The 12,854-nt window shown below is 42.4% G+C and overlaps 1 protein-coding gene across 1 annotated transcript in view; it reads right to left on the bottom strand.

Moving 5' to 3' along the window:
• Positions 1-8,290, bottom strand: part of slc9a3r1 (SLC9A3 regulator 1) — a 46,229-nt gene extending 37,939 nt beyond the window's left edge. The window contains 1 exon segment of the mRNA NM_001141752.1: positions 7,627-8,290. Within this exon segment, the coding sequence (NP_001135224.1) occupies positions 7,627-8,061 (435 nt within the window). The 5' untranslated portion in view covers positions 8,062-8,290.
• Positions 8,291-12,854: the final 4,564 nt, after the last annotated feature.

The following is a 12,854-nucleotide window of genomic DNA, read 5'->3' as shown; positions in this document are numbered from 1 at the left end:
CCACCTCAAGCTCAACAAGACGAAGCTGCTTCTCCTCTAGGGAAGGCCTGCCCGCTCCAAGACCTTTCCATCATGGTTGACAACTCCACGGCGTCCCACTCCCAGAGTGCAAATAACCTTGGCTTGACCCTGGACAACACCCTATTGTTCTCTGCTAACATCAAAGCTGTGACTCTCTCCTGCAGGTTCATATATTACAACATCCGTAAAGTACGACCCTACCTCACACAGGAAGCGGCGCAGGTCCTAATCCAGGCACTTGTCATCTCTCGTCTGAACTACAGCAATTCGCTGCTGGCTGGGCTTCCCACTTGTGCCATTTAACCCTTGCAACTTCTCCAGAATGCTGCAGCCCACCTGGTAACACCTTCCCAAGTTCTACCATGTCATCGCTCTCCCCCACACACTCCACTGGCTTCCAGTCGAAGCTCGCATCCACAACAAGACGATAGTACTTGCCTACGGAGCAGCAAGAGGAACTGCCCCTCCCTACCTTCAGGCTATGCTCAAACCCTACACCCAAATCGGAGTATGCCGTTCTGTCACCTCTGATCTCCAGGCCCTCCCACCCCTACAGGACAGCAGCTCCTGCTCAGCCCAGTCCAAGCTCTTTCCTGTTCTGGTACCTCAATGATGGAACCAGTTTCCCCCTGAAGCTAGGACAGATCCCTGCCCATCTTCCAAAAACTGAAACCCTACCTCTTCAAAGAGTATCCTAAATAATCCCATAGAACACACCCCTCGCCACCGTCTCATTGGCCTAACGTTATATCCTAATTTGACTTTGGTCCATGTTGTTCTTCACATTACCGTCTCTGGTAAACACACACTAGATCAAATAAAAGTTTAGTCGTCACATGCACAGGATACAGGTGTAAACGGTACAGTAAAATTGCTACTTGCATAGTGGAGTCTTGTTCAGACATTTAGCTAGCTACAAATGGCATACAAGTTTGTTATTAAGGCACATGAACATTCACATGTTCCAGAAGGCATTTCTGCCAAAAAACACATTTTGATCAAAAATAAACTGTTTATGTTCAAATCCCTCTCCTGTGAAGTAGTGACTTGCGACATCAGCCTAGTTAGCTATCTTAAAAAGAACGCACTAACTGTAAGTCACTCTGAATAAGAGCATCTGCTAAATGACTAAAATGTCAAATGTAATATAGCTTAAAGCCATTTACAAACTAGACAAACCAATTTTAAGAAGATAATGCTTTGATTATTGGCTGATCGCTCCCAACACATAGGAATCTCCACCCAGTTGACTACTTTAAAATTGTGGAAGCCCTCAATGGCAATGTCCATGCAAAAACAGGTTAATTCCAAGTAGAGATCTCCATGTCGGAACACAGAGACGGAATATGACAGATCAGGATGAACAGATCAGGAAACCCTCCTATTTACAGAAGCCAGAGTTTGTTCTGTTCAGGTCATGTGGCAAGGAAAAACTCAAGGCCCTTGTCGGGACCCACTATTTACAAGAACTTTTGTGTTCGTCCCAAATGGCACATTAATCCCTACAGTAGATGAATAGTGTGCCATTTGGGATGCAAACTATGATTCAGGGGAAACACTAGCTACACATCAAGGCAAGCCCGAGAGTGATCTGATTTTTCTATTTCCCATTTGTGCCGCTGTTGCACAATAGTAATAAATCAGGAGAGCAGACCTTGCACTGCCTAACACGACTACACAAATATGTTGTACAAGTTCTGCCTATGTGACTGACCTCTGCACACTCACAGATGAATTACCATATAAAAAAAAGCATTTCATAACCCACTGAATGAGGCTGGTGAGGTAAAGAGGGGTGGAGAGGTTGAGGGATGGAGCCAGGGAGGAGGCCGTATGTTAGAGCTCAGCTGTCACTTTCTCAGAGATAAAAGTTTCCTGATTAACCTGTTATGGCTAGGGGGCAGTATTTTCACGGCCTGATAAAAAACGTACACGATTTAATCTGATTATTACTCCTGCCCAGAAACTAGAATATGCATATAATTATTAGCTTTGGATAGAAAACACTCCAAAGTTTCTAAAACTGTTTGAATGGTGTCTGTGAGTATAACAGAACTCATTTGGCAGGCCAAAACCTGAGAAGATTCCTTACAGGAAGTGCCCTCTCTGACCATTTCTTGGCCTTCTACACTCTCTTTATTGAAAACTGAGGATCTCTGCTGTAACGTGACACTTCCTACGGCTCCCATAGGCTCTCAGAAGGCAGCAAAACGGTGAATGATGACTCTGCAGGCCCAGGCTGAAAAACAGTAGCGCATTTGGTCGATCTGAGAACAATGAGACTGAGGCGCGTGCACGAGGCGACACCATGTTTTTATTTTTTCGTCTTTGAACGAAAACAGGGTTTCCCGGTCGGAATATTATCGCTTTTTTACGAGAAAAAACAAACAAACAAAAATAATTAATAATAAAAAAATAAATTAAAAAAAAATAGCATAAAAATAGATTTTAAACAGCGGTTGACATGCTTCGAAGTACGGTAATGGAATATTTAGAATTTTTTTGTCACGAAACGCGTCGGGCGCGTAACCCTTCGGATAGTGTCTTGAACGCACAACAAAACGCCGCTATTTGGATATAACTATGGATTATTTGGAACCAAACCAACATTTGTTATTGAAGTAGAAGTCCCGGGAGTGCATTCTGACGAAGAACAGCAAAGGTAATCCAATTTTTCTTATAGTAAATCTGACTTTGGTGAGGGCTAAACTTGGTGGGTGTCTAAATAGCTAGCCCGTGATGGCGAGCTATCTACTCAGAATATTGCAAAATGTGCTTTCACCGAAAAGCTATTTTAAAATCGGACATGGCGATTGCATAAAGGAGTTCTGTATCTATAATTCTTAAAATAATTATGTTTTTTGTGAACGTTTATCATGAGTAATTTAGTAAATTCACCGGAAGTTTTCGGTGGGTATGCTAGTTCTGAACGTCACATGCTAATGTAAAAAGCTGTTTTTTGATATAAATATGAACTTGATTGAACAAAACATGCATGTATTGTATAACATAATGTCCTAGGAGTGTCATCTGATGAAGATCAAAGGTTAGTGCTGCATTTAGCTGTGGTTTGGGTTTATGTGACATTATATGCTAGCTTGAAAAATGGGTGTCTGATTATTTCTGGCTGGGTACTCTGCTGACATAATCTAATGTTTTGCTGTCACTGTAAAGCCTTTTTGAAATCGGACAGTGTGGTTAGATAAAGGAGAGTCTTGTCTTTAACCTCTTACATCTAGACGTTCCGCTAGCGGAACACCTGCTCCAATATCCAATGATAGGCGTGGCGCGAATTACAAATTCCTCAAAAATACAAAAACTTCCATTTTTCAAACATATGACTATTTTACAGCATTTTAAAGACAAGACTCTCCTTTATCTAAACACACTGTCCGATTTCAAAAAGGCTTTACAGCGAAAGCAAAACATTAGATTATGTCAGAGTACCCAGCCAGAAATAGTCAGACACCCATTTTTCAAGCTAGCATATAATGTCACAAAAACCCAGAAGACAGCTAAATGCAGCACTAACCTTTGATGATCTTCATCAGATGACACACCTAGGACATGATGTTATACAATACATGCATGTTTTGTTCAATCAAGTTCATATTTATATCAAAAAACAGCTTTTTACATTAGCATGTGACGTTCAGAACTAGCATACCCCCCGCAAACTTCCGGGGAATTACTAACAATTTACTAAATTACTCACGATAAACGTTCACAAAAAGCATAACAATTATTTTAAGAATTATAGATACAGAACTCCTCTATGCACTCGATATGTCCGATTTTAAAATAGCTTTTTGGTGAAAGCACATTTTGCAATATTCTAAGTACATAGCCCAGCCATCACGAGCTAGCTATTTAGACACCCGGCAAGTTTAGCCTTCACCAAAATCAGATTTACTATTACAAAAGTTTGATTACCTTTTGTTGTCTTCGTCAGAATGCACTCCCAGGACTGCTACTTCAATAACAAAAGTTGGTTTGGTCCAAAATAATCCATCGTTATATCCGAATAGCGGCGTTTTGTTCGTGCGTTCCAGAAACTATCCGAAATGGTAAATCAGGGTCGCGCGCATGGCGCAATTCGTGACAAAAAAATTCTAAATATTCCATTACCGTACTTCGAAGCATGTCAACCGCTGTTTAAAATCAATTTATCTCGTAAAAAGCGATAATATTCCGACCGGGAATCTCTTTTTCGCTAAACAGAGGAAAAAACACTAAGACGGGGGCGGCCAGTGCACGCGCCTAAGCCCACAGTCCCTTGATCGGCCACTTGAGAAAGGTGATAATGTGTTTCAGCCTGGGGCTGGAATGACGACATTCAGGTTTTTCCCGGGCTCTGAGAGCCTATTGGAGCCGTGGGAAGTGTCACGTTACCGCAGAGATCCTTTGTAATGGAATGAGATGTCAAAGAAAGACAAATGGTCAGACAGGCCACTTCCTGTAAAGGAATCTCTCAGGTTTTGACCTGCCATTTGAGTTCTGTTATTCTCACAGACACCATTCAAACAGTTTTAGAAACTTGAGTGTTTTCTATCCAAAGCTAATAATTATATGCATATTCTAGTTTCTGGGCAGGAGTAATAATCAGATTAAATCGGGTACGTTTTTTATCCAGCCGTGAAAATACTGCCCCCTAGCCATAACAGGTTAAAATGGTGTAAAATAGTCATATGTTTGAAAAATTTAAGTTTTCGGATTTTCGAGGACTTTGTATTTCGCGCCACGCCCATCATTGGATATTGGAGCAGGTGTTCCGCTAGCGGAAGGTCTAGATGTAAGAGGTTAATGAGGAATTCCTGATATTCCGACCTTGGGATAACAAGGACCTTTCTGGCTTACAAATTGATCTGATCATTAAGATGGATTGGTAGCCATTTTGTGCTGGGCCCATATTCATAAACCATCTCAAAGTACTAGTGCTGATCTGGGATCAATTTAGCCTTTTAGATTAAATTGAATAAGACGACATGGATGAGCATTCCAACGCAGACACTGTGAATATAGCTCTTATTTCCTATGTTGTGCTGATGACATTGCTTCTTGAGACAGTAAGCAGACAGCTGTTGTCGCTAGCTCTATGGACTGTTAAGGGACATGATGGCTATGTGGTCGGTTCAGTTCTCTCTAACAGAATAATAGCCCTGTAAGCATATCGGTCTGTTGATGCTCTAGAGTCTACACAATACAAACATACAGTTGAAGTCAGAAGTTTACATACACCTCAGCCAAATACATTTAAACCCAGTTTCACAATTCCTGACATTTAATCCTAGTAAAAATTCCCTGTCTTAGGTCAGTTAGGATCACCACTATTTTAAGAATGTGAAAATGTCAGAATAGTAGAGAGAATGATTTATTTCAGCTTTCATTTATTTCATCACATTCCCAGTGGGACAGAAGTTTACATACACTCAATTAGTATTTGGTAGCATTGCCTTTAAATTGTTTAACTTGGGTCAAACGTGTCAGGTAGCCTTCCACAAGCTTCCCACAATAAGTTGGGTGAATTTTGGCCCATTCCTCCTAATAGAGCTGGTGTAACTGAGTCAGGTTTGTAGGCCTCCTTGCTCGCACACACTTTTTCAGTTCTGCCCACACATTTTCTATCGGATTGAGGTCAGGGCTTTGTGATAGCCACTCCAAGACCTCAACTTTGTTGTCCTTAAGCCATTTTGCCACAACTTTGGAAGTATGCTTGGGGTCATTGTCCATTTGGAAGACCCATTTGCAACCAAGCTTTAACTTTCTGACTGATGTCTTGAGATGTTGCTTCAATATATACACACACTTTTCCCTGCTCATGATGCCATCTATTTTGTGAAGCACCCCCACATGATGCTGCCACCCCCGTGACTCACGGTTGGGATGGTGGTCTTTGGCTTGCAAGCCTCCCCTTTTTCCTCCAAACATAATGGTCATTATGGCCAAACAGTTCTATTTTGGTTTCATCAGGCCAGAGGATGTTTTTCCAAAAAGTACCATCTTCGTCCCGATGTGGAGTTGCAAACCATAGTCTGGCTTTTTTATGGCGGTTTTGGAGCAGTGGCTTCTTCCTTGATGAGCGGCCTTTCAGGTTATGTCGATATAGGACTTGTTTTACTGTGGATATAGATACTTTTGTACCCGTTTCCTCCAGCATCTTCACAAGGTACTTTGCTGTTGTTCTGGGATTGATTTGCACTTTTCGCACCAAAGTACATTCATCTCTAGGAGACAGAACACGTCTCCTTCCTGAGCGGTATGACGGCTGCGTGGTCCCATGGTGTTTATACTTGCGTACTATTGTTTGTACAGCTGAACGTGGCACCTTCAGGCATTTGGAAATTGCTCCCAAGGATGAACCAGACTTGTAGGTCTACATTTTTTTTCTGAGGTCTTGGCTGATTTCTTTTGATTTTCCCATGATGTCATGGGAAAATGCAAAGAGGCACTGAGTTTGAAAGTAGGCCTTGAAATACATCCACAGGTACACCTCCAATTGACTCAAATGATGTCAATTAGCCTATCAGAAGCTTCTAAAGCCATGACATCATTTTCTGGAATTTTCCAAGCTGTTTAAAAGCACAGCCAACTTAGTGCATGTAAACTTCTGACCCACTGGAATTGTGATGCAGTGAATTATAAGTGAAATAATCTGTCTGTAAACAATTGTTGGAAAAATTACTTGTGTCATGCACAAAGTAGATGTCCTAACCGACTTGCCAAAACTATAGATTGTTAACAATACATTTGTGGAGTGGTTGAAAAATGAGTTATAATGACTCCAACCTAAGTGTATTTAAACTTCCGACTTCAACGCGACATATGGCGCTTACAAATATGGCCTAGCTTCTAGTGACAGACACAGAACCAACAAACCCTGGATTTAGACAGCATATCAGAGGAATATTATTTGCATAAAACAGATATAGGTCTACTGTACCAGCACCTCAAGTGTTGCCTGTTTAGCAAAAGGCTAATAAAACAGCTCATGTTACAATCCCGACACAAGACATGACATCAGGAGTGCTTGGAACATCAGGGCCATGGCTCTAGATCTGGTCTGACAAGCCAAACCTGAACAGGGGCTTTAGAAGAGAATAGGGACCCATTTAAACACAAGGACTACCCTTGTTGTTCAACAGGTAGACAGAACTGTTCAGTGGCATTCCACTGAGGTCTCTGGCAATTTTCACATGACCTTTCAAGCATGCCTTTCAACCAAACACTCCAGCTCAGATAAGGAAATATCAGGTTATGTGGTTGTTGTCATCTGTATAGCCTTCTGATAAGAGATTAAAAGCTTTTATAAATGTTTTGATAGATCAAATTAGATAGAAATATGCATGCATCACTACCCTTGTCTGTCCTTGTCACACAATGAGAGCAAGTAAAATACCACACTTATATCTCATAACACTGTAGGTAAAATATTGTTCACAATAAAACATGGTAGGATGTAGGCTACATCTCTATTGTAGTTCAATGTGTGACAGCAAGTGGTAGCCCCCTGGTCAGCTCTCCAATCCCATGACAAGGCCTATGAAAATTGCCCTTCTGCGAAATTAACCTAAGGGAGATTAAAGTTTTTCTTAAAGTCCCTTTTACCTTGGTGGTGACACTCAGCCTCTGCAGGGAGAGGTTTCCGTTCTCTGCCGGTGTAGGGGTCGTGTCTCTCGAGGTCCCGTTGCTTTTCGCTGCTTCCCCTGGTAACGGGATGCCCTCCGTGACATACTCTTTACGGCACTTTAAACTGTGCTTATTTAGTACCTCCGCCGTTTTGGCGTCTACCACGATCAGCTCGAGGCTGCCCACTGTGGCTCGTATCCGGGCAACGACCTGCTGGTGGCTTTCGCCCTCCACGCTGTCCCCGTTAACGAACGTCAGTAGGTCCCCGGCGAAGAGACCGGCGGTGGCGGCGGGAGAGTCTGGTTCTACGAGTCGGATAAACTGTCCGGTTTTCCCTTTCTCACCGTGCAGATGAAAGCCGTAGCCATTCGACCCCTTTCCTAAAACACAAAGTCTAGGCCGGAGATTTGACATAATATTGCCGCTGATCAAATATTCCCACAGATACAGTCACAACAAAAATAAATTAAAAGTGGACAACAAACAAGCGAACAGAAATTAGATTGACGGATTAACTAATTCGCACGGCGTGCCACTGTAACACTACTTTCTGTTAGCTGAAACCTTGCGCTTCGGTTAAGGTCCTCACAGAAACGTTGAAATCAAGTAACTATGTTTGAACTGCACTCGGTCAGGGCTTGCACGACCCACAAAAGAAGTTTTGCATGTGTGTTCAAATTAACTGGGTTTAGTTTTTAAAGTTGACGGTGACGTGTTCTGGTCTGACAGGTGACAAGACCAATCAGTAATCTCCATTGGGAAAACGCTGTTTTCTACGAATATAGGTTTAAAAATAAATGCCTGAAACTAGAACCAGGGTTCCCCAAATGTTCTGAGTAAAAGAAAACGTATTTAATTTAGAAAAATATGTTCCAAAGTATTCCCACGCATAGTAAAGAAAGAATTTGCCCCGCAAGGGATTTTATTTGCCCCCCCCAAGTTTTCTGAGCAAAAAAAAGTGTTGTTTATTTGTATTTTTATTGTTGGACATAAAATACTGTAAAAACACCAGCATATCAGCTCCAAGTGATTTTAATGTTTGAAATCTGTTCCAAAGTATTCCCACGCGTTATAGAGATACACACTGAGATACACAAAGCTATGATCCCTTATTGAGGGGAGGACACAAGTTAAAGAAGGATTTTTAAGCCTTGAGACATGGATTGTGTATGTGTGCCATTCAGAGAGTGAATGAGCAAGACAAAATATTTAAGTGCCTTTGAATGGGGTATGATAGTAAGTGCCATACACTCTGGTTTGTGTCAAGAACTGCAAAGCTGGTGGGTTTTTCACACTCTACAGTTTCTCATGTGTATCAAGAATGGCCCACCACCCAAAAGACATCCAGCCAACATTTCTTATTTAACTAGGCAATTCAGTTAAGAACAAATTCTTATTTACAATGACGGCGTACTGCGGCCAACGCTGGGCCAATTGTGTGCCACCCTATGGGACTCCCAATCACAGCCAGATGTAATACAGCCTTGATTCGAACCAGGGACTGTAGTGACACCTCTTGCACTGAGATGCAGTGCCTTATACCGCTGTGCCACAACTGTGGCAAGCATTGGAGTCAACATGGGCCAGGATCCCTGTGGAACGCTTTCGACAACTTGTAGAGTCCATGCCGCAACAAATTGAGGCTGTTCTGAGGACAAAAGCAGGGGTGGGTCAACTCAATATTAGGAAGGTGTTCCTAATGTTTGGTATACTCAGTGTATATGTAATCATATACAAATGTAAGTAAAGTTTGAACTGATTATGTTTTAGTCAAATATATATTTTTGGGCTTCTTGCGGTCAATTTGCAGTCTTCAAATGACTTGCAATTTATTTATTTAACTTGGCAAGTCAGTTAAGAACAAATTCTTATTTGTTCCAGCCCCCTGACCTTGCGCTCAAGAAAAAAAAGTTGATGACCCCTGCCCTACATACCAGTCTTGACGGGAAGGGAAAAAAACTGTCCGGGGAGGTTCTCTTCTGCACTGTTCAACCAATCCAGTAAATGTGGAGAAGAAGTTTAGATGGAGTGTTGCCTTGTTAATGGTCGTCACTAGTTACCACAGCCACAAAGTCAAACATTTCCATTTTAGTCATTTAGCAGGTGGGATTATTTAAGATACTCTTTGAAGAGGTAGGCCCTCGCCAAGAGACCAGAGGTGGCAGAACGGAGAGCGCGGGTTGGAGTGTAGGGTTTGAGCATAGCCTGAAGAAAGGAAGGGGCAGTTCCTCTTGCTGCTCCGTAGGGAAGTACCATGGAAGCCAGTGGAGTGTGCAGAGGAGCGGGGTGACATAGGAGAACTTGGAAAGGTTGAAGACAAGGCGGGCTGCATCATTCTGGATAAGTTGCAGGGGTTTGATGGCACAAGCGGGGAGCCCAGCCAACAGCGAGTTGCAGTAGTCCAGACAGGAGATGGCAAGTGCCTGGATTAGGACTTGAGCAGCTTCCTGTGTGAGGTTGGGTCGTACTCTACGGATGTTGTGGCTCATGAACCTACAGGAGCGAGTCATTGCTTTCATGTTTGCAGAGAACGACAGGGTGTTGTACAGGGTCATGCCCAGGTTCTTTGCACTCTGGGAGGGGGACACCGTGGAGTTGTCACCAGTACCCGGTGCAGACACAGATCGGAGCGGCCTGCCAGGTAGGATACAATCCAAAGTGTGCAGAGCCTGAGAGGGTGGAGAGGGGGATCTGATGGCTCACAGTGTCAAAGTCAGCAGATAGATCTAGGAGGATGAAAACAGAGGAGAGAGTCAGCTTTGGCAGTGCAGAGAGACTCCATGACATAGAGAAGAGCAGTCTCGCTTGAGTGACTCGTCTTGAAGCCTGACTGGTTAGGGTCAAGAAGATCGTTCTGAGAGAGTTGGTCAGAGACAGCACGCTCAAGTGTTTTGGAAAGAAAAGAAAGAAGGGATACTGGTCTGTAGAGTTGTTGGTTTCTTGAGGAGGAGAGCCACTCAGGCCATTTTGAAGTCAGAGGGGACTCAGCCAGTGGTCAGGGATGAATTGATGAGGGAAGTGAGGAATGGGAGGTCTTCAGAGATGGTCTGGAGAAGGGAGGTGGTGATGGGGTAGAGTGGGCAGGTTGTCGGGCGGCTGGACCTCACTAATTGCAGGATTTCATCTGGAGAGAGAGGGGAGAAAGAGGTCAAGGCGTAGGGTAGTTTTGTGAGAGTGTGACCAGTAGACTCAATAGGCTGAGTGAATGAGAAGCGGATGTCGTCAACCTTCTTTTCAAAGTGGATGGAGGAGAAGGTGGAAGAGTTTCATCCAAACTGATGAAATTTAGAATGATAGAAAGTGGCTTTAGCATAAACCCACCTATTTCTACAATTTATCTTCTTAAAATCAGATTTTAAACCTAACCCTACCTTATCCACACTGCTAAACTTATGCCTAACCCTAACCTTAAAATTATGACCAAAAAGCAAATTTTTCCGATATTGCCAATTTTGACTTTGTGGCTGAGGTAATTAGTGAAAACCCTTGTTAACGTCCAAAAGTAGCTCTCTTTCCATTTCCCCTCAAAACCGGAACATCATGTTGGGGAGGCTAACACTGTCGTTGAGTTTATCAGACAGCCAATGGGCTGCCTTTAAATTCCTCTATGAACAAAAGTTGTCACCTAGGCTATTACTTGTCAAGTAGATTATGGGCTTGCAGACATTTTTTGGTACCTTTCCCCAGATCTGTGTCTTGACACAATCCTGTCTCAGCGCTCTACAGACAATTCCTTCGACCTCATGGCTTGGTTTTTGCTCTGACATGCAATGTCAACTGTGGAACCTTATATAGACAGGTGTGTGCCTTTCCAAATCATGTCCAAACAATTGAATTTACCACAGGTGCACTCCAACCAAGTTGTAGAAACATCTCAAGGGGGCAGCAGGGTAGCCTAGTGGTTAGAGCGTTGGACTAGTAACCGAAAGGTTGCAAGTTCAAGTCCCCGAGCTGACAAGGTACAAATCTGTCGTTCTGCCCCTGAACAGGCAGTTAACCCGGTGTTCCTAGGCCGTCATTGAAAAGAAGCTTTTGTTCTTAACTGACTTGCCTAGTTAAATAAAGGTACAAAATTATCAAAGGAAACATGATGCACCTGAGCTCAATTTTGAGTCTCATAGCAAAGAGTGTGAATACTAATGTAAATAAGGTATTTCTGTTTTTTATTTTCGATACATTTGCAAACATTTCTAAAAACCTGTTCTTGCATCGTCATTATGGGGTGTGTAGATTGCTGAGGAATTTGTTTTATTTAATCCATTTTAGAATAAGGTAACATAACAAAATGTGGAACTGTGAAGGGGGTCTGAATACTTTCCGAAGGCACTGTAAATCAGTCAAGGTTATTTGTATTGTAACAAAATGTGGTACACATGTTGCAAACTCTGTCAAGACAACATATGCAAGAACATTCATATTGACTTCACGGTGGCATAACGGGCATGTTTACACCTCTTGATCTGTTTGACTTAGAGTGATGAAATTTGGCATACATGGTCAGGCATATAAGTCTAGCTAACCCACACAATATCTCAGACACCACTGGCCCAATTTTGGAAGATTGGGTGAATGATGCATCTTGCCATAAAATTCCATCATCTACAAAATTACACTGATGGGCCCAAGTGGGGGGAGTCAATAATCAACTGTACGTACATTAGTCACACGTGATATCTCAGACACCACTGGCTCGATTTTGATGCGAGACTTGTCCCGAATAATGAGTTTTGCCATAGAGATCCATAATTTACAAAGTTACACTGATTGGCCCAAGGGGGTGCTGCATCATTCGTGTGGGACGACATGTTTACTATTGCTTTGTTATAATTAATTTAATAGGATCTCTATGATATAGACACTGTCATTGATAGGCTATGGCTATTTATGTGAATGCAAAGCCTCTTCGTGATTCCTCATCCATAGACGTAATCCAAACTGATAACACGTTTCTTTGTTCCTGAAAGAATAAAAACAAATCTCATGAAAATAGGTCAACTATAAAACCCTTCTAAGTTCAATGTAACACACAGTTGGGAATATAAGAACATTACATTCATTGTTTTACATTTGACCATGATGCCTTCAGCCCTTCAGGGAATAACAGAACATAAATTAGAAGACAATGCCCTCTGGCGGTGTGTACCAACTTTGAGCGCTCCCTCTCTCTCTCTCTCAATCTCTATAACACACACACACACACACACACA

Source organism: Salmo salar, chromosome 01 (assembly GCF_965601325.2).
Source record: "Salmo salar chromosome 01, fSalSal1, whole genome shotgun sequence".
In the NCBI taxonomy this organism is placed as follows: domain Eukaryota; kingdom Metazoa; phylum Chordata; class Actinopteri; order Salmoniformes; family Salmonidae; genus Salmo; species Salmo salar.
The sequence above is the reverse complement of the archived record's forward strand: the minus strand, read 5'-3'. Positions and strand labels throughout refer to the sequence as shown.